The 25,858-nt window shown below is 65.9% G+C and overlaps 1 protein-coding gene across 2 annotated transcripts; it reads right to left on the bottom strand.

The window, feature by feature from the left end:
• Window positions 1-4,564: 4,564 nt before the first annotated feature.
• On the bottom strand, window positions 4,565-18,303 carry FGFR4 (fibroblast growth factor receptor 4). Of its 2 annotated transcripts, none has more exons than XM_073355140.2 (18): window positions 18,050-18,303; window positions 16,212-16,349; window positions 13,293-13,559; window positions 12,923-13,009; window positions 12,226-12,392; window positions 11,863-11,986; window positions 10,943-11,133; window positions 10,485-10,623; window positions 10,182-10,372; window positions 9,404-9,549; window positions 8,802-8,923; window positions 8,600-8,710; window positions 8,208-8,398; window positions 7,033-7,155; window positions 6,115-6,185; window positions 5,719-5,856; window positions 5,527-5,632; window positions 4,565-5,408 (listed from the first exon to the last, which is right to left on the bottom strand). In XM_073355140.2, the coding sequence occupies exons 1-18, from the start codon at window positions 18,090-18,092 to the stop codon at window positions 5,262-5,264; spliced, it is 2,502 nt and encodes an 833-aa protein (XP_073211241.1). In that variant the 5' UTR covers window positions 18,093-18,303; the 3' UTR covers window positions 4,565-5,261. The 2 variants fall into 2 exon arrangements, with proteins under 2 accessions (XP_073211241.1, XP_073211240.1); XM_073355139.2 differs by having other exon boundaries at window positions 10,182-10,375; window positions 18,050-18,282.
• Window positions 18,304-25,858: the final 7,555 nt, after the last annotated feature.

Consider the following 25,858-nt stretch of genomic DNA (forward strand, 5'->3'; position numbering starts at 1 on the left):
TGTGCTGACAGCCAGCGTGCTGGGGAGGGGCCCGCCAGCTCATGCACGCACCAGACACTAATAGGAGGGGTTCAGATAGGCAGACTCCTCCGCTCGGCCCCTCTTCTTAGCTCAGCCCTCCGCTTCCAGAGCAGCTGCTTGGGCCTGGCTTGCCCCCAGTTGCCCGCTTGCGCTCACACAGCGCTAAGGGGGTTCAGCTAAATGGGTGGGAACAAAGCGGGGAACACTTAACACAAACCAGCACGTGTGGGCCTGCCTGGGAGCAGCCAGGCCTTGTTCCCTGGCACACCAGCCTCTGGCCAGGGCCAGCTGCCACGCGGGGAGGAGACGCGCCTGTTTGCTGCCCATACCCAGCAGCCTGCATGGGGAGCGGGAACGTGAGCAGCGCATTTGCTGTGGGGCCTGCGAGCTCCTTGCACACAGTCTCCCCCTTGTCTCCCTCCACCTGGCCCAGCGCTAGTGTTAAACATTCATTAATTCACCTCCTCCTGCCTGCGTTGGCAACTGGCCCCAGGTCCGTTTGCCAGGGCCCTTGGTAGGCCAGGACCCAGGGACTGAAGAGCGAGTGACTGGGAAACCACATCCATCCCCTTCCCTCAAGCCGCAGCTCCCTGGCGGCAGGGACAGGCCAGCACTGTGGGGCAGCTGAGCGCGCAGCAGGCCTTGGGGGCTGCTGCGGAAGGAAGCGGACTGAGCTGGCTAGCCAAAGGCGCAGGCGGGCGCTGGCGGTGCAGGGGGCCAACGCTGCCCAGATGCTGCATCCCCCCAGCCATTCCCAGCTAAACACCCCTCCCGCTCGCCGAGCCGCGGAGGGTGGGAGCTGCTCAGGGTGGGACAAGAAAGGCCCTGCTGGCTGCCGGGGGCAGCGGGCCCTGGGCCTGGCTCAATGCCCTCATTCACGGGCTGTGACGAATGCATCGGTTCTGCCACATTAGCGGACAGCTGGGTTTCTTCTCCACGCTGGGCCAGGGCAGGTTTCACACCTGCTGGTGGTCTGTCTGCCTCTTGCCGTGGGCTGGGGAGGGGGCCAGGAGCAGGGATTGTGAGTGGGGGAGGGCAGGGAGGGCGCCTTCCCCAGTGGGGCGGAGGTGCTGGCCTAGATGAGTCCCGCCAGCCTCTAGCAGGTCAGTGGCCAGAGGCACTGGTGCAGTTTGACATCTGGATTTGGGGGGCAACTTCCATGCCTGCCCGAGGAGTTTGGGGGAGAAATGCCTGCCCTGCCCCCTCCAATCTACACTCCTGGGGGGCAGGGAGAGGACAGGGTTCCTGCCACTGCTGGGAGCCCTTTCTCCCCCGGTGCAGCCTGTACACAAAAGGAGCCAGTCTTTGCTGGGACTAGAGAGTTACCAGCCCCTGGCCCGGCCCACCTGCCAATCACCCATGCCCGGCTTGGCCCTGCCCCAACTTCCCGCGCCCGGCCCCAACCGCCCATGCCCAGCCCGAACCTCCCACACCTGACCCGCCGCCAACCACCTGCGCCTGGCCCAGTGCCAACCACCTGCGCCCGGTCCAGCTCACTGCCACCACCCAGCCCGCTGTGCCCTGCAGCACACACAGAAGTGATTGTATCTGGGCAGCCACCAGCCGTGGACATGTGTGAAGCCCAAGGTCCCTGGCAGGGCAGACGGAGGAGAGGCTTCCTTTGCAAACCCTTGGGGACAAAGGGCTGGAGCACGGGCAGGCTGGGTGCAGATGCCCCCGCCAGGGAGCAATAGTGATGCCATGCCACACAGGTGACCAATCACAGCGCAGGTGGCCAATCCTGGAAGCGGTGAGGTGTGTTTGAGGAGCAGTTGGTGACATGCAGCCCCAGGACACGCCCCCCCCCCGGGGGCCCACCTGCAGCCTAGTGCACCAGGCTCTGCTCTCGGGGACACCCGGGTGCCAGCGTCCTGCCCGAGCTGGGGGTGTGACGAGGCGGCGACGGGCGAGTTAAGAGAATTGAGCTAAGAGCTGAGCAGCCCCTGGACCACAGAGGAGATGCTGGGTTAGCAGCACTGCACCAAGAGCTCGCCCAGGGCTGCCTGTGCCAAGCACCCCTCTGCCCCAGCCCCACGAGAGAGCAGAATTAGCGCCACTTCCCTTAGTGCTGGGCAAGCATCTCGCGAGGCGTGGGGCTACCCCACTTCACACCCGCCTGGGCACTCCCCAGCCCCTCAGCTGCAACAAGGGGCCTCCCGTGTCCTTCACCCCCTCTCCCCCCAGTGCCTGTCCCTATGACCCCAGGGCAGCTGGCCATGAGGACATGGGGTCCCCCATCCCTCTGCCTTGAACTCTCACCTGCACTGGCATCATCTGCAGGGGGCAGGCCTGGAGCTGGTTGTTTAGAGCAAGCCCCCCAGCTGGGGTCATGGGAATGAGGGGCAGGGCTAGGCTGCTCTGTGCTATGCGGCTCAGCCCCAGGCAGCCTGGGGCTCTGTGATTTCCAGTCACTGTATTGGGGGGGAGGGGGCTGATCAAAGCCCCGTGATGCACAAAAAGCTGGAATCAAGTGGCTGAAGCAGCAGGCTCTGCTCCCCCCAGCAGCGGGGCAGCCCAGGCCCGCTCCAGGCTGCTTCTAGCAGGGCCCCTGGGGAATTAGTTACAGCTGCCTATGAACAGGCCAGCGGCCTGCAGGGCTGAGCTGGCCGTACTAGCCCAGGCTGGCAGCACCGCTTGCCCAAAGCCAACCCCCATCCTCTAGCCTGTCTGGGGGGGCGTCCCCACCCTGCCTCCCTCAGCTGGAGGGAAAGGGGAGGCTGCAGCCGCAGCTGGGGGTGGGAGGACGAAACAGGATCCTGAGGCTAACGGCCCAGCGAAACCCAATCCAGCCGGAGCGGAGGAGAGGCAAGTCCTTGGAGACCCCGGTGAAACCTAAACCCCGAGCGCAGCAGGGCTCGGGGCAAGGGACAGCTGCAGCCCCTCCTGCTGCCAGGTGCCCGGGCTCTGGGCTGAGCTTGGGGGGAAGGAGCCAGCGTGACACAGGCCGAAGCTGGAATTCACCCCCAGCGCCGGAGCTGCCCCCGCCCCCTCCCCTCCCCCGCGGGGTGCTGGGGGGGTACAGGAAGGCCACTCAGAGAGGGCGGGCCAGGGGGAGGTGCAGAGACACTCCAGGCTGCTGGTGCGGAGCCGGGACATTCTCCCCAGCCTGGGAGCAAGCTGGCAGCTGCTGGGTCAGGGTCAGGGGGACGCGGGCTGTGGAGCTCACGGGGGCTTAACGCAACAGCGGCTAAGGCAGAACAGATGCAGCTGCTCCTTGTGCACGAGCGGGCCCCAGGCCACCCCCACCTCCTGCCGTGCCCCGGGGCACCCAGAGCCCGTACAGACAGCGCGCGCCCAGCCCAGGGCTCCCGGCAGCCACCCCTCGAGGCAGCACAGGGGCTCCCGGCCCATGGCGACCATTGATTCTGGGTGCTGCAGCGATTCGGGCCTGGCAGCTCTTCAGGGCTGGCCACGTGCGGAGAGAGCAGCAGGCTGGGCAGGAGGGCACCCCACCGGCTGGAGCTCCTTCCCTCCCGTCCTGTGGGCCAGGAGCACTCCCGGGGGCAGCGACTGGCCCAGCCCCAGCCCTGCCCCCTCTGCTGCGCTTGCCTGGTATTTAAGCAGAGCGGCCCACAGGAGGCCCAGCCACGTTCGGGGCAGCGTTGCACCCCCAGGGCTCGGCTAGCCCCTGTCTCAGGGCAGGGCGCTCTGCCCCACTGCGGGAGCATGTGCCTCTCAGACAGCCGGCTGCAGCCGTCCACCCCAGGCAGTTCTGGCATCGGTGCAGCTGGCAGCGCCCAGCGTCGCTCTGCCCTGGAGTCGCCAGGGCGCACGGAGCCAGAGGGGTTCCCAGCAGCCAGGCTCCCCAAGGGGCAGAACTGGCCACCTCTGACCAGGGAGCCTTTGGCCTCCCGTTCCCATCGCAGCCCTGCCTGCGCCCTACACTCCTGCCTGCCAGGATCTGTGCCCCGACCCCCAGGGACACGACGCAGCCGCTGAGGGCGAAGGTTTCTGTCCCTCCCTGCCGCAGGTTCCAGTGGTGTCCCGGGGGGGGAGGGGCGTGCCTCCCCCACCCCACTGAGCAAGGTGCTGCCCAGCCCCAGGCAGCATTGCCCCCACGCCCCTCTGGCTGAGCCCACTTTCAGACAAGCCGAGGACGAGAGCAGGCCCGGGGCCGACGAGCCAGGACGAGTCCCTGACCCCAGAGATGGTGCCCAGCCCAAAGGAGCCCGTCGCTTGCTTGGGCGGTCCCACAGGCAGAGGCAAAACCCTGCAGCGAGGGTGAGGCGGAGGGGGCTCCATGGCCAAGGGGGAGACCCGGCAGGGGCAAGGCTCCAGGCCTGCCCGGGGCGGAGGATGCCGGCTGGACACGGAAGCTGTGCCTGCAGCCGGAAGCCCGGGCTGAGGGCCTGGCAGAAATGCCCGCAACACTGCGGAAGCAGCGCAGGGCGAGGAAGGAGGGGGCTCTGGGAGACGTGTCCAAGCCCCAGGTCACCATGGGAAGGGTCCAGGCTGGGCCCGACACCCGGCACCCGGGCTCGGTGCATGGAGCAGCAGCCCCCACCCCTCCCCAGAGGCAGCCAAGAAACCTCCAGCAAGAGGCTCTATTCCAAAAATAATTTATCCAGGCGATCTTTCATGTGCATTAGAGATGCTATGTACATAAATATTCCTCTCTCTAGCTATGTACAGGGCTGGGTGGGCTGTGGGGGGCGGCTGGCTGGGCCCTGGGCAGGGCACTCCCAGTGCGTGTGTGCACGTACACCTGGCTCCCACCGGCACAGTATCACAAAAATATGGTTAAAAATGACATCAAACAAAACAAGCAGAGTTTCCTGGGCGAGGCCTGTGGGTGGCCCCAGGCAGCCCCACTGGGCACCACGCCCACGCCCCGGGCTGCCCCCCTTGCCCAGGGGCGAACGTGAGTTCACTCTACCCTGCAGAAGGCGGCGTTGGGTTCGGGGCCCAGCTAGCACATTTGGGGGCTGGGCAGCGTGCGAAGGCCCAGGGTGCCCTGACGGCCTGGAGGGCAGACGCCAGCTGGAGGCTGGGGGGCCCATGGAAGTCCCCAGGCCAGCCGAGGCCAACCCCTCACAAGGAGCAGGTCCAGGGGCTGGGATGGAGGGGGCGGGGGCGCCCGTGGCTCACAGACTCGGGCTGCTCAGCTCTCTCCAGGGCCCTGCGGTGGGGAGGAGGGGAAGTGCCAGAAGAACTGCCTCGTCATTCCCAGCCCCACTGCCAGGCTGTCCAACCCCCAGAGCCAAGGTGCCCTGGCAGCCACGCCAGTGCCTGGCGGCCCCTCACGTCCTCACGCTGCGGTAGGAGAAGAGGCGGGGAGTGATGGGCAGGGGGTCGTGGGTGAAGACGGAGTCGTCGGAGGAGCAGGTGCTGGTGGTGTCCTCGCAGGAGGGCGAGTACTGCTCGAAGGGCATGGACAGGTCCAGGTACTGTGGGAGGGAAGAGCCGTCAGCATCGCAGGGAGCGTGCCCCCCAGAGACAAGCCAGGAACTCGCTGGCCACCTTCCTGTGCCACGCACACAGCACCTGCCTGCTCTGCAAACCTACCTCCTCCGAGACAGCTGCCAGGATCTTGTCCAGCCCTTCCACCAGCTGCTTGAAGGTGGGGCGCTGGGAGGGGACAGCATGCCAGCACTCCCTCATCAGCATGTACCTGGCAAGGCAGGGCAGAGCAGAGAGCCGTCAGCCAGAGGAACCCGCCCCCCGCCCCCCATGCCAGCGGGCAGCGCGGGTACTCACAGCTCGTGGGTGCAGTTGGAGGGCTTGTCCATGCGGTGCCCTTCCTTCAGCAGCTTGAAGAGTTCTTCCACCGGGATCCCAGGGTACGGGGAGCCCCCCAGCGTGAAGATCTCCCACATCAGAACCCCAAAGGACCACCTAGGAACAGGGCAAGCGTCAGCCCAGCGTGGGGCTCGGACAGGCACCATGGGCAGGGCACTGTCACTGGAACATCCGCCAGTCACAGGGCCACGGGCTGGGGGTGCCCGTCTGGCCTCCGTTACGCAGAGAACGGGGCACACTCGACGCCTTGCTGTGTGCACAGTCCCAGCTAGCCCCGGCGGGGGCTGCCCGCGGGCCCGAGGCCCCCAGCCCCCTCACGCCAGGCCCGGCCCCTGGCAGCGCAGCCGGACTCACACGTCGCTCTGGTGCGTGTACACTCTGTCGAACAGGGCCTCGGGTGCCATCCACTTCACGGGCAGCCGGCCCTGCAGGGAGACGAAAAGCCCTCAGCCCACGGCTGCTGCTGTGAGGCGAGACCTCTCCCCGCAACCCTCCCGGCCCTGGGCACCCCCCGGCCCTCCCCCACCCCCATCCCCATCCCGCCCTCGGCACCCCCCGCCCTTCCCCTCGTCCCACCCCCACCCCTCCCTCGGCACCCCCCCGCCCCTCCCCGCAATCCTCCTGGCCCTCCCCTCGTCCCTCCCCCACCCCTCCCTCGGCACCCCCTGCCCCTCCCCGCAACCCTCCCGGCCCTGGGCACCCCCCCGGCCCTCCCCCACCCCCATCCCGCCCTCGGCACCCCCCGCCCTTCCCCTCGTCCCACCTCCACCCCTCCCTCGGCACCCCCCGCCCCTCCCCTCGTCCCACTCCCGGCCCTCCCCTCGTCCCACCCCCACCCCTCCCTCGGCACCCCTCGTCCCACCCCCACCCCTCCCTCGGCACCCCCCGCCCCTCCCCACAACCCTCCCGCCCCTCCCCTCGTCCCACCCCCACCCCTCCCTCAGCACCCCCCGCCCCTCCCCACAACCCTCCCGGCCCTCCCTTCGTCCCACCCCCACCCCTCCCTCGGCACCCCCCGCCCCTCCCCACAACCCTCCCGGCCCTCAGCACCCCCGGCCCTCCCCTCGTCCCACCCTGCTCCCCTCCCTCGGCACCCCGCACCCCTCCCAGCCCTCAGCACCCCAGCCGCTCCCCTCGCCCCACTCCACCCCCCTCCCTCGGCACCCCCCACCCCTCCCCTCATCCCACCACACCCCCCTCCCTTGACACCGCCCCACCCTACTCCCCCCCCTCCCGGCCCTCGGCACCCCCGCCCCACCCCGCCGCACTCACGTTGCTGGTCTTTTTATAGTAGTCGATGTGGTGGACGTCCCGGGCCAGGCCGAAGTCTGCGATTTTCAGCACGTTCTCCTCGGTGACCAGCACATTGCGGGCGGCCAGGTCCCTGTGGATGCACTGCAGGGAGGGGGCAGCTCAGGGCCGGGGGGGGCGCGTGCTGCAGCCCGACACCCTCAGCGGGGGCCTGGCCAAATACGTCTCTCCCACGACCTCCGCTCCAGGGGCCAGGAGCCTCCTGCCCCCCCCGGGCGCTGCCTGAGCCCAGCACCTGCTGCCCCCCAGTAGCTGCCTGGCAGAGCCGGGTCCCAGCCAGGCTCCTGTGATGGGCTGGGGGAGGGGGACGCTCTGGGCCAGGGCGTGTTAACTCTTCAGTGGCCTCCCCCAAGCGCCGTGGCCCAGAGCAGGGAGACGTGTGGGGAGCTGTTCCACTGAGAGTGGTTTGTGCCACGACCTTGGCTATGGGCAACCCCCTGGGTTCCCTGCATTCGACAGCACACAGCCCCCTTTGCCCCCCATAAGGCCCAGCAGAGAAGCTGGAGCAGGCCAGCTGGCTGGGACTTCCCTGATGGCAACCCCCGTCCCCTCCTGCAGGAGGAATGCTGCTCAGTCTGCCGGGAGCCAGGGCCCCCCCATTCCCAGTCAGCGCCCCGGAGCCAGGGCCGCCCCCATTCCCAGCCGGCGCTCCCAGAGCCGGGGCCGCCCCCATTCCCAGCTAGCGCCCCCAGAGCCAGGGCCCTCCCATTCCCAGCCAGCGCCCCCAGAGCCAGAGCAGCACCCATTCCCAGCTGGAGCCAGGGCCGCCCCCATTCCCAGCCAGAGCCCCCGAGCCAGGGCCGCCCCCAATCCCAGCCGGCGCCCCCAGAGCCAGGGCCGCCCCCAATCCCAGCCGGTGCCCCGGAGCCAGGGCCACCCCCATTCCCAGCCGGTGCCCTGGAGCCCCCAGAGCCAGGGCCGCCTCCATTCCCAGCCAGCACCCCCAGAGCCAGGGCCGCCCCCATTCCCAGCTGGAGCCAGGGCTGCCCCCATTCCCAGCCGGAGCCCCCGAGCCAGGGACGCCCCCATTCCCAGCCAGCGCCCCGGAGCCAGAGCCGCCCCCAATCCCAGCCGGCGCCCCCAGAGCCAGGGCCCGCCCCCATTCCCAGCCGGCGCCCCCAGAGCCAGGGCCTTACCCTCTTTGACTCCAGATACTCCATGCCACGGGCCACCTGGTAGCCGCAGGAGACCAAGTCCTTGAAGGAGAGCTGCTCCTCGGGCATGGCGCTGACGTCGAAGGTGTAGTCAGGCGTGGGGGGGCGCCGGGCACGCAGGAACTCCCGCAGGTTCCCCTTGGAGGCAAATTCCACCAGCACGTACAGTGGCCCTGTGGAGCCGGACCATCCGGTGGGGCTTAGGGTCGCTGGGGCACCCCTCACCCCCCCGCAAGGCACAACCCCCCTCCAAAGGGTGGCAGCACCCCCCCATCCGCCTCAAGCTCAGTCTGCTCCACCCCCACTTTGAGTTCAGCAGCCCCCCCGACCTCCCAGCAGCCCCTGCCCGCCCCCGAAGCGTGGCAGCCCCTCACCGTCCTGTGTGCAGACCCCCAGCAGGTTGATGATGTTTTTGTGCTTGTCCATCAGTTTCATCATCTCCATCTCAGAGATCAGGTCGGCCAGGTCCTTGTCTGTGGCGTTGTCTGGGGGAGAGGGAGAAGGTCACTGTGCAGGGCAGGGAACCTGCGTACCCGGGGCTCAGCCCTGGGACACTGCCCCGCGCAGCCCCGTTACCTTTGAGCATCTTCACAGCCACAGTAAGAGCTCTGTCCGGCCCGGCTCTGTCCAGCCCATAGGCCTCTGCTCGCACCACCTGGCCAAAGCAGCCTTCTCCCAGGGGCTTGCCCAGCACCAGCCTGCGGAACGGACAGAGACTCCCGTGAGCGGGAGAGGGAGGGGAGGAAGCGTCCCCGGCCCTCCCCACGCACAGCTGTGCGGTGCACGGAGCACACCAGAGAAAATCCAGACCGGCCGGGGGCTGCACCTCCCCTCCTCAAAGCCTGCCTGTGTCCCAGGGCCATGCAGGGAGCCAGTGGCAGGAGGCTGAGAAGCCGGAACGAGCTCTCAGTAAAGCGACCCAGAGCCCATGTCCCAGGGTCATGCAGGGAGCCAGTGGCAGAGGCTGGGGCAGGCCCCGGGTCTCCTGCCCTGCTCCGCTGGGCCCTCGCTCTGTGAATGGCTCTTTGAGGCAAACGATAATCCAGGCCCAGATCTGTCTGTCTGTCTGCCCGGGCCCCAGCCCCAGCCCCCCTGCAGCAGGGCAGTGCTAGGTGATCCGTCACCATGCCTGCCTTCGCGCGGCCCTGGGGCCTGCCGAGAGCAGCGCAGGGCCCTACTTGTCTCGGGGGAACTCCCACGTGGAGTCCAGCGGCAGGTCAAGCTCCAGGACCCCGGCCAGCATCGGGGTGCAGCTGGACGAGAGGCGGGTGACGCGCATCAGGGACGTGCTGGACTTTCCTGAGCAGCTTGAGTCCAAGGAGAACTGAGGGAGAGCCCAAGAGACCCGCTGTCACCACCAGGCCAAACCGGGGAGCGCTGGGGGGAGAGGTTGTTTGCAGTGCAGGGAACAGCCCCGGAGCTGGGGGAGAAGAGACTGCAGTGCAGGGCATGGTTGGAGGAGGGGCAGGAGAGAGGGAGGAAGGGGTTGCCGTGCAGGGCACGGCTGGGCAGGGGAGTGGGGGGAAGGGGTTGCAGGGCACGGCTGGGCAGGGGAGTGGGGGGAAGGGGGTTGCAGGGCACGGCTCGGCTCGGCGGAGGAGAGGGGGGAAGGGGTTGCAGGGCACGGCTGGGCTCAGCGGGGGAGAGGGGGAAGGGGTTGCAGGGCACGGCTGGGCCGGGGAGAGGGGGAAGGGGTTGCAGGGCACGGCTGGGCCGGGGAGAGGGGGGAGCGGTTGCAGGGCACGGCTCGGCTCGGCTCGGCGGGGGAGAGGGGGGGAAGAGGTGCATCGCAGGGCACAGCCGCAGCGGGAGGTTGCAGCCAGGCGCAGGGCAGGGCAGTACCATGCACACACCGCGGCCGGGCCCTCGCCCTGCAGACTCAGCAGAGGGCTGTGCCCAACGCGCAGTGTCCAAGATCTGCTGGGGGCTCGCAGGCCCCCCGTGCCCCGGACGTACCTGTCTGATGAGCGGGAATTTGGAGAGCTTGTGAACGGCCATGGGCTCCAGGGGCTGTTTGCTGGGCTGGGTCTGCATGCGGCACAGCACCACGATGACGGCAGCCATGGCCACAGCCAGGGAGCCCGACGTGTAGATGACGATGTCGGTGTACTTGGTCTCGGGGGCCTCCACCTCCCGCCCCAGCTCCTCTGCTGGAGAGCGAAGCCAGTGAGCCTGGGCCCTGCTCCGCCCCGCACACCCGGGGTCTCGGCAGGTGGGGACCCTGCCATGGCCGGAGCTCTCCCAGCCCCCCAGCCTTACCTGGCAGCACGGTGAGCCAGGCTGACTGGTAGGACAGGCCGATGGAGTTCCCGGCCAGGCAGGTGTATTCCCCAGCATCCTCCCTGGAGACATTGTGCAGGTGCAGCACCTCCACCTCCGAGCTGTTAATGTCGGCTGTCTGCGGGGGTCAGAGCCGCAGCATCAGGGCCCAACCCCACACACGGGCCCTGGCCTCCTCCTCAAGCTGGGCTGCAGGGCAAAGGGGCCCCAGCGGGCAGCTGATTCTTTCCCATGGCGGTGGGGCGCTGAGCTCCATGGACCCAGGCTGAGCCTGCCCGGCCAGAGCCCCTAGAGGATACCTTGCTGCCCCTAGGTCTGGGACTCCTCCCACTGCTCCCCGCCCCCAGGCTGCCTCGAGTCCCACCGGGGCCCTGGGGGCCACGTGCGGCCCAGAGAGCCAGCGCCCTGCACCAGGAGGGGCTGGCCCGGGCAGTTACCTTGAGCACTTGGACGTAGGGCACCCCGTCGGGGCCAAAGCTGCTGCCGTTCACCTCGATGTGTCTGAGCCACTGGATGTGGGGCTGGGCGTCGCTGTACACCTTGCAGAAGAACTCCACGTCGCTGCCCACCACCGCCGTGGTGTTGGCAGGCAGCCCGGCCTGCAGGATGGGCCTGTGCGGGGACCTCTCTGCCGGGAGGGAAGAAGAGAGCAGCATCGCCCAGCTGGACAGCCTGCAGCAGGGCCGACTCTGCTCCGCACGCGCCATGCGCCAGCCGCCGCAGGGGGCCCCGGCCAAGTGGGCAGAGCAGGGCACTAGCAGGCAGGGCACCTGGTTTGTGTCACCAACTCCCTCCATGCCCTGGGGCGGTCACAGCCCCTCTGTACCTCTTCCCCAGGGGTCAGACGGGAGCCCCCTCCCTCCCCCGCTGCAGCACCCAGCTGCTCACTCAGGTCAGAGCATGTCTCTTGCCTGTCTGTCCACCTCCCTCCTCGCCCTGGCGGCTGACTCTCCTCTACCATTACCCATGGCTGCCGCAGACACCTTGCCAGCCCAGCACCACCCGCCTGGCCGGGAATTCCTCCAGGCCCGCAGCAGCCAGAAGAGGAGGGCCAGAGAGGGGCAGGAGGCAGGTCCTGGCTGGGGGTTAGTTGCTTTCATTTGATGCCAGGACCCAGATGATCCCCAACGCGCTGTGAAGTTTTGGGATCAGTGACCCTGCACCCAGGCGTCTGGTCTGCTCCCAGGCTGCATGGGGACGGCCCCTGACAGGGACACAGACCCCTCGTTCGTGTTCCCTCGTTAGTACAGCCCCCGTTAGTCTGCACCAGGCAGCACTTGAATGGGGAAGTCCTAGAGTCAGTGTCCCCTCCTACTGCTGTGAGCCAGGGCTGCCCTGGCACAGGGAAAGGCCTCACCTAACACGTCCAGCAAGTAGCTGTACCAGATGCTGCCAGCCTGGTTCTCCACCAGGCAGGTGTAGTTCCCCCGGTCGGAAGGCACCACGCTCTCCATGACCAAGCTCCAGTGCTGGGGCCGGAGCTGCAGAGAGATGGGGACACAAGCACCAGGTGAGGGGAGGCAGACGGCACCCGGTGCCCAGCAGAGCCCCCCATGGAGCCGGCAGGCAGAAGCCTTCCCCTTATCCCGGAGGGCTCGGCTCAGAGGCAGCGCCTGGTTACAGGAAGCTCTGATCTCAGCCAGAGGCCTCCAGGGGACCAGGGGAGAGCCCAAGGGAGGAGAGGTGACAGCTCCGATTGGCTCCCTGGGATCACGCTTACCCGAATCCCGCCGATGCGGTGCTCCCCCCGGAACTCCCGCCCGTTCTTTAGCCAGCGGATGCTGGGGCTGGGACTCCCCGACGCCGGGCAGCGGAACTTGACGGTGTTTCCCGCAGGGACAGCATACAGCTTCTTATCCATCCGGTGAGGCTGTGTCCAATACGGGGCTGAGGAAGACATCGCACGATTGACGGCCATTAGCCCCGGGGTCGGGAGACGTTCCCAGTGCCAAGCACCAGGGCTTGGAGAGTGCACGGCGCTGTGCCCAGGGACCCAGCCCATCCTGCGGCAAGGCCGTGCTCCAACTCCTCCAAACCTCCCATGTATCGAACCCTGGGGCAGCAAGGAAGAGGCCTGCAAAGCCATCCGGCAGGTGCAGCAGCACTCCCCCAGCACTGCCCTCTGCCCCAGGCACAGAGCGTAACCCGGGAACCCTGGGCAGCTGAGCACAGGCCAGGACATGGCCCCGTCCAGCCGCCTGCCGTGGGTGACACACAGAGGCTGCCAAGCACATGGGGGCTGATGGGAGGGGCACAGCAATGTTCCTGCAGAGAAAGAGGCGTACGGGCAGGGTGCCCTGCACTCCTGGCAGCTTGAATAACCCAACACCAAACTCCTTTTCCCTCGTCTCTTGCTCCAGCAGAGCTGGGGGCTCAGGACAGCCCCTGCCATGCAGGCAGCTAGCCCCGGGACTGACCTCTGCGGTAAGTGGGCTCCTCGTTTGAATCACCGAGGGACCTGTCCCCGTTGCTGTCTTCGTCATCATCACCTGAGGCCAGCGAGTCTGAAGGAAAGTGTTACAAGAGGGGTCACATTCCTGCTGCCGGGGAGCTCCCGGCTACTCCAGCCCCAGTTCTTTGGGGTGGGGCAGGGCACTGGCTTTGGAGAGTGTACCCAGCTACTCCAGACCAAGCAGGGGATGCTGCCAGGAGCGGGGCAGGAGCACTGGCTGGCTTGGGGAGTGCGGGTGGGGGGGAGCGTTCCCAGGTAGGCTGATCCTGGGCTCTCCCAGCAGGGGGTGCTGCGGGGAGTGGGGCAGGATGGGCCCACCTGCCCGGGGCTCTCACCCACAACGGAGATGGTGAAGTTGTGCAGACTCTGGCCAGTGTCCTGCGCCCGGCACACATAGAGCCCCGAGTCCTCGTAGGCGACCTCGGCAATCTCCAGCGTGCGCTGCCAGATGCGGACGCGCCCGCCTGGGAAGAGCTGCTTGGCCTCCTTGTACCAGGCGACGTCCAGGCTGTGGTTGGCATCGCAGTGAAGCTTCAGCACGTGGCCGGGGTCCAGCAGGAGGTGCTCCTCCTCCGTCTCCAGCAGGCGGCTCTCAAACAGCGCTGCCCAGCACAGAGGGGACACAGCTGAGCGCCAGGGCCCGCAGGCAGCTCATCCCTCCACAGACAAGCTCAGCAGGCTCCCCCAGCTCCCCACCACACTGACACCCTGCGGAGAGGCCAGCCATGGGCCGGGGCAGCCAAGTGGGACCTCTGCCCCAGGCAGGCCCCAAGCAGCTGCTCCTTCCACCCTCTGCAATGGACAAGCCAGGGCAGATGGGGGCAGCGTGTCCTGCGGTGGCATTTCCAAGCACGTGAGGAGCCACAGGCAGGAGCATGGACCCTGCCCTGGGCAGACAGCCCAGAGATAAGAGGCTTTAATCAGCAGCCACTGGTTGGCATGGACTTACTGCTGCCCCCGGGCCCCACACACAGCCAGCTGACGAGCCCAGGCCACATGGCCTGCTCCCTCCTCTCCGCAGCGCTCCAAGGCCAGGGCCTGGGCCCCTGTGTGGCCAGCACAGGGTAGGTGTTGGGGGCTGGTTTTCTGGATCCTAGAGCCAGGCTGCCCGTGGCATTGGCTCCCCTTTCCAGAGGCCCTTGGCATGGGGCATGCCCAGCATTAACACTGGGGGCCAAGGGCCCAGGATCCCCACTCAGGGCGGGTGCCATCACCCCCTGCCCGCAGCCTTCTCCCATTGACAGCACCCCCGATCTCCTGCTGCAGAGCCTCCTCGCGTTCAGCCGAACCCCCAGCCCAGCTCTCTGCACCGGCCCTGCCGAGAAGGGAGCTCTGCACGTGCCCCCTCCCGGCCTCCAGGGCACCCAGACAGAGACATCCCTCAGCTGGCTGCTTGACAGGCTCCCAAATGGACCCCTCAGGCAGCCAGGGACTGCGGCTCCTCCCCCGCCAGCCCCTCTTCCCGTCTGACCTCCAGCGGGGCCCATTTTCTTCCCCTTCCCATGCTCTGCCTGGGCCCAGCCCCGGCCCCCTTGGCAGGGCTGAGGAGAGCACTGGTGCAGCAGCCAGCACAGGGGAGCAGCATTTAGCCCCCCCGCCCCCTCCCCAGCGCTGCCAGGGCTGGGGCGGGAGGGCTCCCAGCTGGGAATGGCCAGCAGGAGTGACGGGTTTTCACACTTAGCTGCCTCCAGCACTTCCCGCGGCCTGTTTGTCTAACCTGGATTTGAACCGTAATTGCTCTGGTGACACCCCCGCAAAGCAGGGCCATGGGAACCTGGCGGGCGGGCACTCCCCCACCCCACAGCTCGCTGCACCATGGCCCCACCCAGCCCCTCTCTTGCTGCCCCTGACTGGCCCTGACCTTGCCGGAGTTCTCTCAGCTGATCTCCAGACCGGACACCACCTATCCCCTCCGAAGGGCCCTGCCCATCCCCGGCCAGGCGCTGCTCTGTTCGGCTGCCTGCCCCCTCACGGCACGCCAGAGGGGGGCGAGGGGGATTCCCTCCCACCCCGACCAGCTCCCGGCTCCTGCTAGCCCTGCAGAGTGAGGGGAGTGAGTCCGTTCTGCCCCAGGCGTGGTGACTGAGAACCCTTAGGGCTGCAGATGAGGAGAGGGAAGAAGGGGCCAGATGTCAAGGGTCTGCGGGGCTGGCTGCTTTGTGTGTAAATGGAGCAGGTTTGATCTGGAGTCAGAGCCAATGAGAGCTGACCCCAAGTCCCCCAGAACCACACTTTAACCAGGACGCGTCCTGAACAAAGCCAGAGAATCCATAACGAGTGTCTCCAGCTGCCGGCCTGGCTCACTCCACTGCAGGGCCAGGGCCAGGGCCTTGCTCGGGCAGACCCAGGAGATGGGGTGGGAGGGAGGTTTTATCATTCAAGCAGTTTCTCCATCAGCTGCTGGCTTGGGGCTCAGTGGCTGACACCAGATCACAGCCTGAGAGCAGAGTTATCAGGAGCCTGAACCCGCCCACAGCCCGCAAGACAAATAACCCGCAAGACAAATAACCGCTCCAAAGCCAGCTGCCAGGTCTGAGGCGAAAGGGCTCCTCTTGGCCCAGCCTCGAGGAGCCAGACTCTGGGCCCCTGGGGAAGGGCCAGGGCCAAACGCTCCATTAGCTGAGGGCTTTGAAAAGCCAAGTCGGTGCCCCCTGAGCTGAGGTCTCTGGCTGTTACCACAATACTAACTAACCCTCCGTCCTGTGAGGGTCTCACTGGGCACCTCCCAAGCACCACCCAGGAACCAAGCACCAATCAAGCTGCTCGGAAGTTCCCGGCATCCTAGGTGGGCTACTCAGCCGAGCGCCAGGAGAAAGACAGAAAAACCTCAGCAAAGCTGCCCAGCTGTGCCCCACGCCTGGCTGGAGCACAGTGCGACCCCCATAGCGCTGAACTGCACCATCTGTCTGCACCGGGCCTCGTGCAACAGGAGCCGGCCTGGAGCCTGCGGCCACTGGAGCCTGCGGCCTGCGGCCACTCGATACTCGTGGTGGTACCCGCCTCTGAGCAGCGCCTCCCCGTGCTGGGCACACACTCCGTGCCACCGCCCCGGTCTTGCACACGCCTGTGTGCCATGCACACCTACCCGCACGGCCCCAGGCCCGAGTGCTAAGAACTAGGCTGGGACTCCAGCTATTTCCCCCTGCTCCCGGCAGCTCTGCGGGCTCCCAGGCTACCCCTGGTCCTTCCTCCCAGCTCCCCTCACCCCCGGGCTCTGTCCTGCCTGCGCCAGGCCCCTCTCTGGCCTTTCATACCTGGCTCCATTGTCCTTCCTGGGGAAGCAGCTGCTTGAGCCCCTGTTGTCACCGCTGCCAGGAGGCTCAGCAGGGCACAGGGCAGTGGCTGCATCTTCCTGCCCTTCCTTTCCTGGCTCAGCCTTGAGCCCTCACAGCCTGAAAACACAGGGCCAGAGAGAGCCACTTAGCCTGCCGCGGCCACAACCTGCTCGCACCCCGAGTGTTCCAGCCCCCGGGGAACCCCCAGAGCCTCAACCCCCGCCGCAGGGGGGCAATGCAGACTCCCCACCACGAGCTGAGCTGTTAACCCCTTCCATTCCGCTCCATCCGGAGCGGGCAAGGGCCTGGAGGGAGGGTGTGGGCCCAAGAGGACCCCTCCACCCTTCCTGCAGGGGGCTGGCAGCATTTGGCCCCCAGGCAGGGGTGTGCCAGCCTGGCGGACACTGCTCTCCCAGAGCTACTTCAGAACAGGGTCAGCGCGGGCGGAGCAGGGATCCAGGAGCCAGTGGGAGGGCAGGGGGCTGCCTCGGTGTCCTGGACACCCTGGGACAATCCGAGTTATCCCAGCAGGAAGGAGGGTGCGGGTGGGGGGGGAAGAGTCACCCCATGGAGCTGGCTCCAGCCAAGGCTGGGAGAACCAGGCGCTTCCAGGAGACAGGGTCCCCTCCACCACCAGTCAGGGCATGGGACCGGGGCTGCGAGATCGCACTGGTGACCGCTCCCCCCACTGTCTCCCCATCCCCTGCCCCGTCACAGCGCTGGGCGCAGGCAGGGCGCGGGGGAACCAGCCCAGCCCAGCCCCGGCCGCTCCCTCCAGCCAGCACCAGCCCGGACTCGCCCCCAGCCCACCGGCCACTGCGGGAACAAGGGCTGCCCGCCCCCCGGTTCCACTGCCCCTGGCCGGGCAGGCTGGGCGCGCCTGGGGGCTCCCCGTGTCTGGGTGGGGTGACCGGGGAGCAGGGGCGCCGAGGGCCAGGGAACCAAACTCAGACCCTAGATGTGATGGAATCGCCGGGGGGCAGCGCCCCCCCGCACCCAGGTTCCAGCGCCCATGGGGGGAGCCGCGGGGCGGCCGGCCAGTTTAATGGTTAATCTGCCTGACAAAGGCTTCCAGCGCCCGGCGCGGCTGGTCACAGATTTACAGACCCCGTTGCTGCAGGACACGGGCAAAGTCCGCCGGCCCCGCCCGGGCTCCCGGGGAGCTCCCCGCTCCGCAGCTCCCGGCCCCCGGAGCGGAGCTCAAGCAACCGGCACAAGAAAGTTTCCCTTTTCTGCTGCCCCCGGGCGAGTCCAGCGGCCCCGGGGTGCCCGCCCGCCCGCCCGCCCGCCCTGCCACCAGCCCCCCTCCAGCCCCCGGCCCCCCACCGCTCCCTGCCACCAGCCCCCGGCCCCCCTCCGCCCCCGGCCCCCCACCGCTCCCTGCCACCAGCGCCCGGCCCCCCTCCGGCCCCCCTCCGCTCCCTGCCACCAGCCCCCGGCCCCCCTCCGGCCCCCCACCGCTCCCTGCCACCAGCCCCCCTCCGGCCCCCCACCGCTCCCTGCCACCAGCGCCCGGCCACCAGCCCCCGGCCCCCCTCCGCTCCCTGCCACCAGCCCCCGGACCCCCACCGCTCCCTGCCACCAGCCCCCGGCCCCCCTCCGGCCCCCCACCGCTCCCTGCCACCAGCCCCCCTCCGGCCCCCCACCGCTCCCTGCCACCAGCGCCCGGCCACCAGCCCCCGGCCCCCCTCCGCTCCCTGCCACCAGCCCCCGGACCCCCACCGCTCCCTGCCACCAGCCCCCGGCCCCCCTCCGGCCCCCCACCGCTCCCTGCCACCAGCCCCCGGCCACCAGCCCCCGGCTCCCCGACCCCTCACCGCCGCCGGCTCCCCGCTGCGGGGCTCTAGGGCCGGGCTCCATCCCTCCGCATCCCGGAGGCTCGGGAAGGGGCCGATCCTCTCCCGCGGTGCCGCGCTGGGGGTCTGGGCTGGAGCTGCCGGGAGCCCCTTGCGCGCAGCCGGGCTGGTTCCTTCCCCCGGGCGCCCTGGCCGCGCTCTGCAGCTCCCGGCGCCGGCTCCCCGCCTCTGGCGGCAGCGCAGGAGGGGCCGCTGGGCGTGTGGAGCGCAGCGCTCGGGTTACACCGCGCCAACAATGGGCCGCCCCCGCCCCGCCCCTGCTCAGGCTCGGGTCAGCCGCATTCCTGCCCCGGGGCGGCCTTGGGGACCGAGCCCTGCTCCCTGCGGGCCTGGGGGAGCTGCAGCCAGCAGGGAACGGGGCTACCCTGCGGGGTCCTAGCCCAGCCAGGCGGGGAGGGATGGGGAGCACGGCCCCTGTGCAGGGACCTGTCGCTGGGGGGAGGCACTGCTTCCCCAGCCCTGGCTGCACCGCACTGCCTGCCAGGAGCCTTTCTCCCCTGCTGCCATGGATGGGGTGAGCGGGGGACTGGACTAGATAACCTTCTGAAGTCCCTCCCAGGCCTATGATTCTTCTGCCCTTTGCCCACCCCTTCCCAGAGTGTGCAGAGAGCATACCGCATTGACACAATGCACCCTGGTCTGTGGAACTCACTGCCACAAGATCTCAGATCACAAGAGCCTGGCAGGGCTCCAAAAGGGATCTGGTGTTTAGGCGGAAACATGCAGAGGGACAGACCCCACTGGCTTCAGGCCTTTAACTCACTAGCTGAGCGAGCAGCTTGCTGGGGGCAGGCTGGGGTAGAACTGCAGGCTCAGGACCATTCTCACCTGGGCAGGCCAGAGGGGGGTTAGATCATCCTGTCTGACCTGCATCACGCAGGCTGGAGAACCTTCCCCCACCCACCCCGTGGTTTGTGTGTGGAGCCCAACAGCTTGGGTGTGGGACTGGGGCAGATCTCGGAGAGCCCGTCTGGATGGATGCCAAGACCCCAGGCGCAGAAGAATCCATCCCGTCCCATGGCAATTCCCATGGCTAGTCACCCTCCTCTGGAAAATCGTGTCTTGCGTCCCTTGGAACTTCCCTGCCTTTGTCTGGGACCTGGCAGAGCCCAGTTGTGCTAGGCCCTACGTAAACATGTCAGTGGCGGGTCCCTGCCCAGAAGAGTTTCCAGTCCACAGGTTTGTCTCCAGGGGAACCATTACCAGGGGAACCGCAGCAAAGTATGGTCAGGCCACAGACAGAGCGCTCCACACCCAGAGACACACCCGGAGACACACCAGAGTGCTCCACACCTGGGGACACACCCGGAGACACACCCGGAGACACACCGGAGCGCTCCACACCCGGGGACACACCCAGAGACACACCAGAGTGCTCCACACCTGGGGACACACCCGGAGACACACCCGGAGACACACCAGAGTGCTCCACACCTGGGGACACACCGGAGCGCTCTGTGCTATCCCCACCCAAGCGCAGCGAGGCCAGGACAGTTCCCCACGTGCACAAGCTCTAAATATGAATCTAGGCCACCAGCCACTAGGACAAACTCCCCAGGGCCACGAGGAGTCTCTGTCCCTCAGTGGCATCAGAGCCAGGTTGGTGCCTTCCTGGAAGATGCTTTAGCCAAACCCAAGTGACTGGGCTCAAAGCAGGGGAAAGGGGGTGAACCCCCCCGGCCTGTGCTAGGAAGGAGTGCAAACGATGGTGGTCGGATGGCTCCTTTTGCCCTTAAGCTCTATGAATAAGAGACCCCAGGTGGGTACAAGAGCCAGACAGAAGGACACAAGGAAGTGAGCTGATGCAGGTGGTCTCAGCCTGCCCAGCCCTTGCCATGTGCTCTGTAGATATCACGGCAGGGGAGGGGGGAAGGCATAAGGGCACATGCAGGCTGATGCAGAGGGCAACACCCAGTGCCTTTCCTGACCCGCCCCACCGGGCTTGATTAAATCTCCCAGGACCCAAACAAACTCACATTCCAAAGGGATCTCAGCGACCCGCCCCCATCCAGCTGCATGTTATCTTCCCCCGCCACCGGGCATTTCAAACTGGGCTCTGCCTCCTGCCTCAGGGCCCTGGCCCTGCTTTCAGCTGCATATCAATGGCCTTAGTCTGGCCATGTGCTGGCTCCTGGCCCGCAGGTATCTGTGGCCTTTGTGTCTGCTCTGTGTTAGCCCAACACATTAATGACTGTGGGGCCTGGGGCCGAGGGCCCTCCCTGCTGCATGGGGCAGAACCGCTACTCCACAGGCCAGACTGGGCCTTTTGATATGCAAACCCCACCGGTCTCGAAGTTTGCCTGGACTAGGGGACCGGACACCTGAGGGCCGCCCCAGCCCCCAGCCCAGGCCCTGGGCTCCACAGGGACGGACGGCCTAAGAGGGGAACTGCTGCAGTATCCTTGTCCCTTCTCCTTTCCCGGCTCCGATCATGAATAGGAAGACGGCTGCAGTTTCTGTGCTGGCCTGGCTCAGTGCTGCTCCATCCCCCCCACCTTACGCCCCCTGCACTGCCCCAGGGAACGAAAGTCACCGAGCACCAGGAACAGGGTCTAGCTCCTCCTGTGGGACCAAGCCGGGTGGCCACTTGGCCTGCTCTGCCCTGGCCAGCGTAAGCGGCACAGCTGTGTGGCCGGTGCGGGTCACAGTGACCCCGCGATGCCAGCTGCACCCGAGGCAGCTGCAGTTACCCCGATCCAGGCACGTAGAAATTGGCGTCGGCCCTTCTCTCCCCGCCCAGCCGTGTCCACACCGGTACAGCTGTACGGGGAAACCTGCCAGTGCAGGCTCTAGGCAGAGAGAGGTGCCCCCCGGCCCTGTCTTCTCTAGAGGGGTCCGTGTGTGGTGACCCCCCAGGGCTGCGGCAAGGAGCCCCATGTCAGGGCCGGGAGAGCTGCGGCTTGGTTAACCATGAGGGGCCTGCCCCTGGAGGCCTGTTTAACCCTTCAAGGGAGTCTCTCCAGTGAGGTCCTGGAGTTGTGGGAGGAGTTTGATGTCAGCTCCCCCTCGCCCCAGCCCCCGCCAGCCTCCCCTGGAGTGAGCTGAAAGGTACCAGCCCGACAGCTTTACGGCAGCTAAGTCCCGGGTCCCTGACCTGACGGCACATGCCACAGCCACGCAGCGGTTCCCCAACACGGGCACCAGACGTATTCTGTTCAAAAAGGCCCCCCACGCACCGGTTCCCTGACCACTTTTACCTGCAGTTATTGCTGTAGCATAGGCAGGGCCCTGTGCCCCTCCTGCAGCTATGACCCCCCCCATGACATCCTACGGGTCACACACGCCCAGAGACACACACCCACTGCCCACACTGCACACACACCCAGAGACACACACCCACTGCACACACACCCAGGGACACACACAGAGGCACAGACTGCACATACACAGAGATACACACAAAGACACAAACACACACACAGAAACACACACAGAGACACCCCCCCCACACACACAATTTGCAGGGATGAGCAAGCTGCTGTTTGCCATATTGGACCCCTATACCATAGCCTCGCTGCTGGCAGCCCGAGCCGGAAGGAGCCCTGCCCAGGCTGGTGCTTGGCTGGGCGTGAGCACAGGGCTCGACAGGAGCAAGGCCTCCTTTTAATTTATTACTGAGGCACGGAAAGGGGAAGTGATTTGCCCAAGCTCACCGGATGGGGCCGGGAACAGACCCCAGCTCTCCTGACTCCTGGCCCAGCGCCCTTCCTTGGACCCAGCGTCAGAGCCTACCTTGGCGCTATCCGTGGGGAGCAGGTTCAGCTGCCGGTTTGATTTGCCCGTTCACTGGGCCCAGCCTGGGAACTTAGCTCTCTTTGTGTGACCCTGCAGAAACGACGACATATCTGCTCTGCACTGAGGCCTTTTCAGACTGCTGCTTCTTTGGGATACTGGGGAGGTGGGCGGGGAAATAGGACATCATGCTTTTCTGTTCAAGGTATTTTCAACCCAGGAAAATAGAAACAAATGAGACTTAAAATGTGTATGGAATCCAAAGTGCTGGCTGGGCGGGTTTAGTCCCATGCCTCAGCTGAGAAGCGTCCTTTCCCGTTGGATTTTTCTCATTTCTTTGGGCTGTGTCCGTACAGCCGGGCGACTCCGCGTGATGGGCAGGCCGGGCTGCGTCCCCTACGGCCGGGCGACTCCGCGTGATGGGCAGGCTGGGCTGCGTCCCCTACGGCTGGGTGACTCACAACATTCATTTTACTTCCATTTTCTCCGTTACTCACTGTAAGAGCCAGGACGTAACAGTGCTGGATTCCACGCGAGGCAGCAACGCAGAGGGATGATCCAGGTCCTTAACGACAGTATGAATCCCCCGGTTAATGTGTGTGCAGCTCCTGGCGCAAGGAGTGGGTGTCTCAGTGCTGAGTGTTACTCCAGATAGTGGTTATACACCCAGCAGTGCTCGGTCCTGGGCAGACAAATCAAATATGCAGCCCCTGCCCCAGATCGTTCACTGTCCGGAGCCAGACACAAGTGGACACAAAGCCGGGGGAGGGGGAGGGAGGTTCCAGCAGGCGCCAGCGGGCGAGGCGACATGGCACCGTTTCGTACTTGTGTCGATTGCTCCAAACTCATAACGCCTGCGTCCCCGTGAGGCTGGGCGTGAGCCGACACTGCTGATCAGTATCTGAGACCAGCCGGGCTCGGAGTGCCTGGGAAACTCCTCCCCTGGCCCACATTGGCTCGTCCTTACTGAGGTGCCGGGAGATAATAATCAAATGCCAAGGGCACCAGGGGGCCTGGCCCCTCTCCCTTCACCGAGCTCTTGCGTGCCCCAGCTCATGCCTCCTCCCGGCTGCAGGCCCAGGCAAGCGGGAGGGGCAGTGCCCTGCCAAGGATGCCGCCTGCGAGCCTGGCTGCCGGGGAATTCTCCGGGTGCTACCTCCTGCCCCCCTCGCTAGCCCAGTGTCCACATGGCAGAGGCAGCTCGGTGGCTAACTGCTGGTCAATTAGCTGAGTCATTATCACTGCCAATGCCATAAAGTGGCTGTGACCCTCATTAGGAGCCCATTAGAGACTCTCATAAACTCTGGAGCAGGGAGCTCGGGCTTTAAACAGCCCTAATCCCACCAATAAGCACGCCTGCTTCCTGTCACAGCCGCGGGGGCTGGGGCGCTGGGCCCAGCTTTGTGGGGGCAGGGCAGTGAATCAGCAGGGGTCCCTCCCTTCCCCTCCGTGTCCCCAGGACACAGCACTGCCCTGCTGCCTGTCTAGCCTTGGCGTGATCTCCTCCTGCGGGGCAGGTCAGGAGCTCTAACCTGTAGGGGAGAAACCTGCCTATGGATCTCCCTAGTATAGACAGGCCACGGCGCCCAGCCACGGCAGCCCCTCCCTGCACCCTCACCCGCCCCCCGAGCCTGTGAGAGGATGTGCTCAGCCCAGGCACTGGGCGGGGAGGAGAGCAGATTTTTGCTGATCCTTGGAGCTTTCTTTGCTCTTCTGGGTATTTTCTCTCTTGGGGCTGCTGCAGCAGGGCTGGGGAGGTGAGGGTGGTGCGGGGGCTCCCTGGGCACCCCTCCACATACAGGCTGCAGAACAGCAGAGTTCTGTGTTTGCTGCCCGGTGTTGCTCCCTGCCCCCCACCTCGCGACTTCCAGCTGATAGCAGGACTCAGCGGGAACGCTCCTAACGCCGCTAAGTGGGGGCGCAGTGCAGACGAGGCCACGCCCTGCCAGGCATGGCACCAAGATCCTGAGGCCTGGACTTTGCCAGGGGCTTCCTCGCGGCCCCTAGATTCCCAGCTCCGGAGGCCAGCAGAGCCTGTGAGTAGGCGGCTGTGCTGCAGAGCGCAGGCCACGGGCCGACCCCCCGTGGGCCCTGGAGCCGGGGCCTAGGGGCTGCTGGGCGAGGGGCTGGTTCCCGTGACAGAGATCATGTCAGTAAACTCCTAACGGGGGCTTCCTTCATGGGAGCAGGGGGTCAATGCCGCAGCCGTTAGTCACTGTCCTACGGACCCTCCCTGCAGCATGGGCCCTGGGCGGGGTCCCTCCGTAACTGCTCTCTGCAAGCGCTGAGCCCAGCGCCCGGCACCCCAGCCATCCGCACAGGGAAAAGGCAACCGAGGCGGAAAGTAATGCCCCCACCTGCACCCCCTGCGCCCAAGGAGGCACTGCAGGAGGCCCAAGGAGGGAGGTGCAGGCAGGGTGCCCTAGGGATCCAGGTTGGGCTGGGCACACAGGGTGGGTGCCCCTGCCTGGGAGGGGATGGGTGCCCAGGCTGGCAGCAGGTCCCAGAGCTACACTTTCGGTGGGCACAGCCTGGTTCCATGCCCCCCACAGGAAAGGGCAGGTGCCCCCAGCTGGGACGAGACGTGGTGCCTTGTGCCAGGACTTACCAGAGCTCAGAGGTGGAGTCGGCAGCGTCTCAGAGGTGCTGGGCAGAGGCCCCCGCCTGTCTGAGTCTGAGGCGTACTCAGCCCAGCACATGCGAGGACCTAGGACAGGCCTGCGGGCCCAGCAGCTGGGCTCCAGCTCTGGCCAGGGACTGCATGTCTCCAGGCTGGCTCTGTGCCAAGCCAAGCAGCCCGGCCCCTCGCTCAGCACTGGCCCCTTTCACTACAGCACAACCCCGTCAGAGCCCTGCCAGCCTCACTCCCTTTCTCGCCCAAACACACGGGACCATCCGGCCCCATCTCAGACATCCCAGTGCTGGAGCCCCTCTGGAGCCGGCCCCAGGCTGCCCGCGGCCAGGAAGGGCTCCTGCTACACAGGCTGTTTCCATTGCCCAGCTCCCGACCACTGCGCCCCAACCTCCCCCAAACTACCCGTCCCCCATAGACCTGCGCCCCTTAGACAGCTGCAGACAGTGCCCCCGGTCCCTGTGCCCCCAGCCCTCCCTTCCTCAGAGGGGCTCTCTCCAGTGTTTTCCCCAGGAATTGAAATTAGCGGGGGGGTGTTCAAATTTACAGGGGGGTATGTGTCAGGGCCGATGAGGGGTGAGACCGTGAGGGTGAAGGTGGGCTGTATGGCACCATAGTAAAAACTAAAAAATGTTTCATGACCATTTTATTAGATTTTAAAATCATCACACAAATTAAAGTTAGCTACTCGAGCCGTCGATGCAGCACGACATCTGCATCCTCCTTGGTTTCTTGTTACAATTTTGCACAACTCTGTTAATGAACTTCTTGAATGCCGTGCGTTCATCTTTGGCGGCTTCTCGTGTGTCCGGGACTTCCAGTCCTTCAGCTGACAGGCTCATGAGTTCATTCCCAGGATCAGGCAGGAGGCGACGTCTTTCAAAACACAAAATTCTATTCCATGAGGCAAAAGAACCTCGGCTGTGGCTGCTGTGACTGGGAGGAGCAAGAGAGGAATTCCGACTTCTCTCAGCCCAGGAAACAGAGCACAACGATCGGGTCGAGCCACGAGTGATGACAGAAAAGAAGCTGAAGTCAAATCTTCATCCATTCGTCATGTGATATTCCACGCTGTGTTCGAATTCTCTGTTCTCTCCTGAGCACATGGCAGCCCCATGGCTGGTAGAGCCTCACTCCACTCAACTGTCGGCGTTTTATAGGACAGGCATCTGTAAAAGCTACGTGGAGGTTGAGTAGAATGTAGAAGTGGCTGTTGTTGATTTTTAAGAACCAAGTCTGTGTACGTTTTCAGTTGTCTTAACAAACACTTCTTGTCCTCTTCACTTAAGGATTCAATATAAAAGCCTTTATTAGTCAACTTCTGGACTGAAGTCTTTGCTTCTTCCAGTATTTTTTCAATGGACAGCTCTCGGACCGATCCAAATGTAGCTTCTATTGCTGGACAA

Source organism: Lepidochelys kempii, chromosome 8, assembly GCF_965140285.1.
Source record: "Lepidochelys kempii isolate rLepKem1 chromosome 8, rLepKem1.hap1, whole genome shotgun sequence".
NCBI classification, from domain to species: Eukaryota; Metazoa; Chordata; order Testudines; family Cheloniidae; genus Lepidochelys; species Lepidochelys kempii.

Excerpts from the sequence above, each read along its gene's own strand:
- FGFR4 (XM_073355139.2), bottom strand. The coding sequence starts at position 18,092 with ATGGAGCCCGGCCCTAGAGCCCCGCAGCGGGGAGCCGGCGGCG. Across the intron at positions 13,560-16,211 it reads AGGAAGGACAATGGAGCCAG|CGCTGTTTGAGAGCCGCCTG; the intron begins GTATGAAAGGCC and ends TGTGCTGGGCAG. Across the intron at positions 8,399-8,599 it reads GGGGGTCTGCACACAGGACG|GGCCACTGTACGTGCTGGTG; the intron begins GTGAGGGGCTGC and ends CCGGCTCCACAG.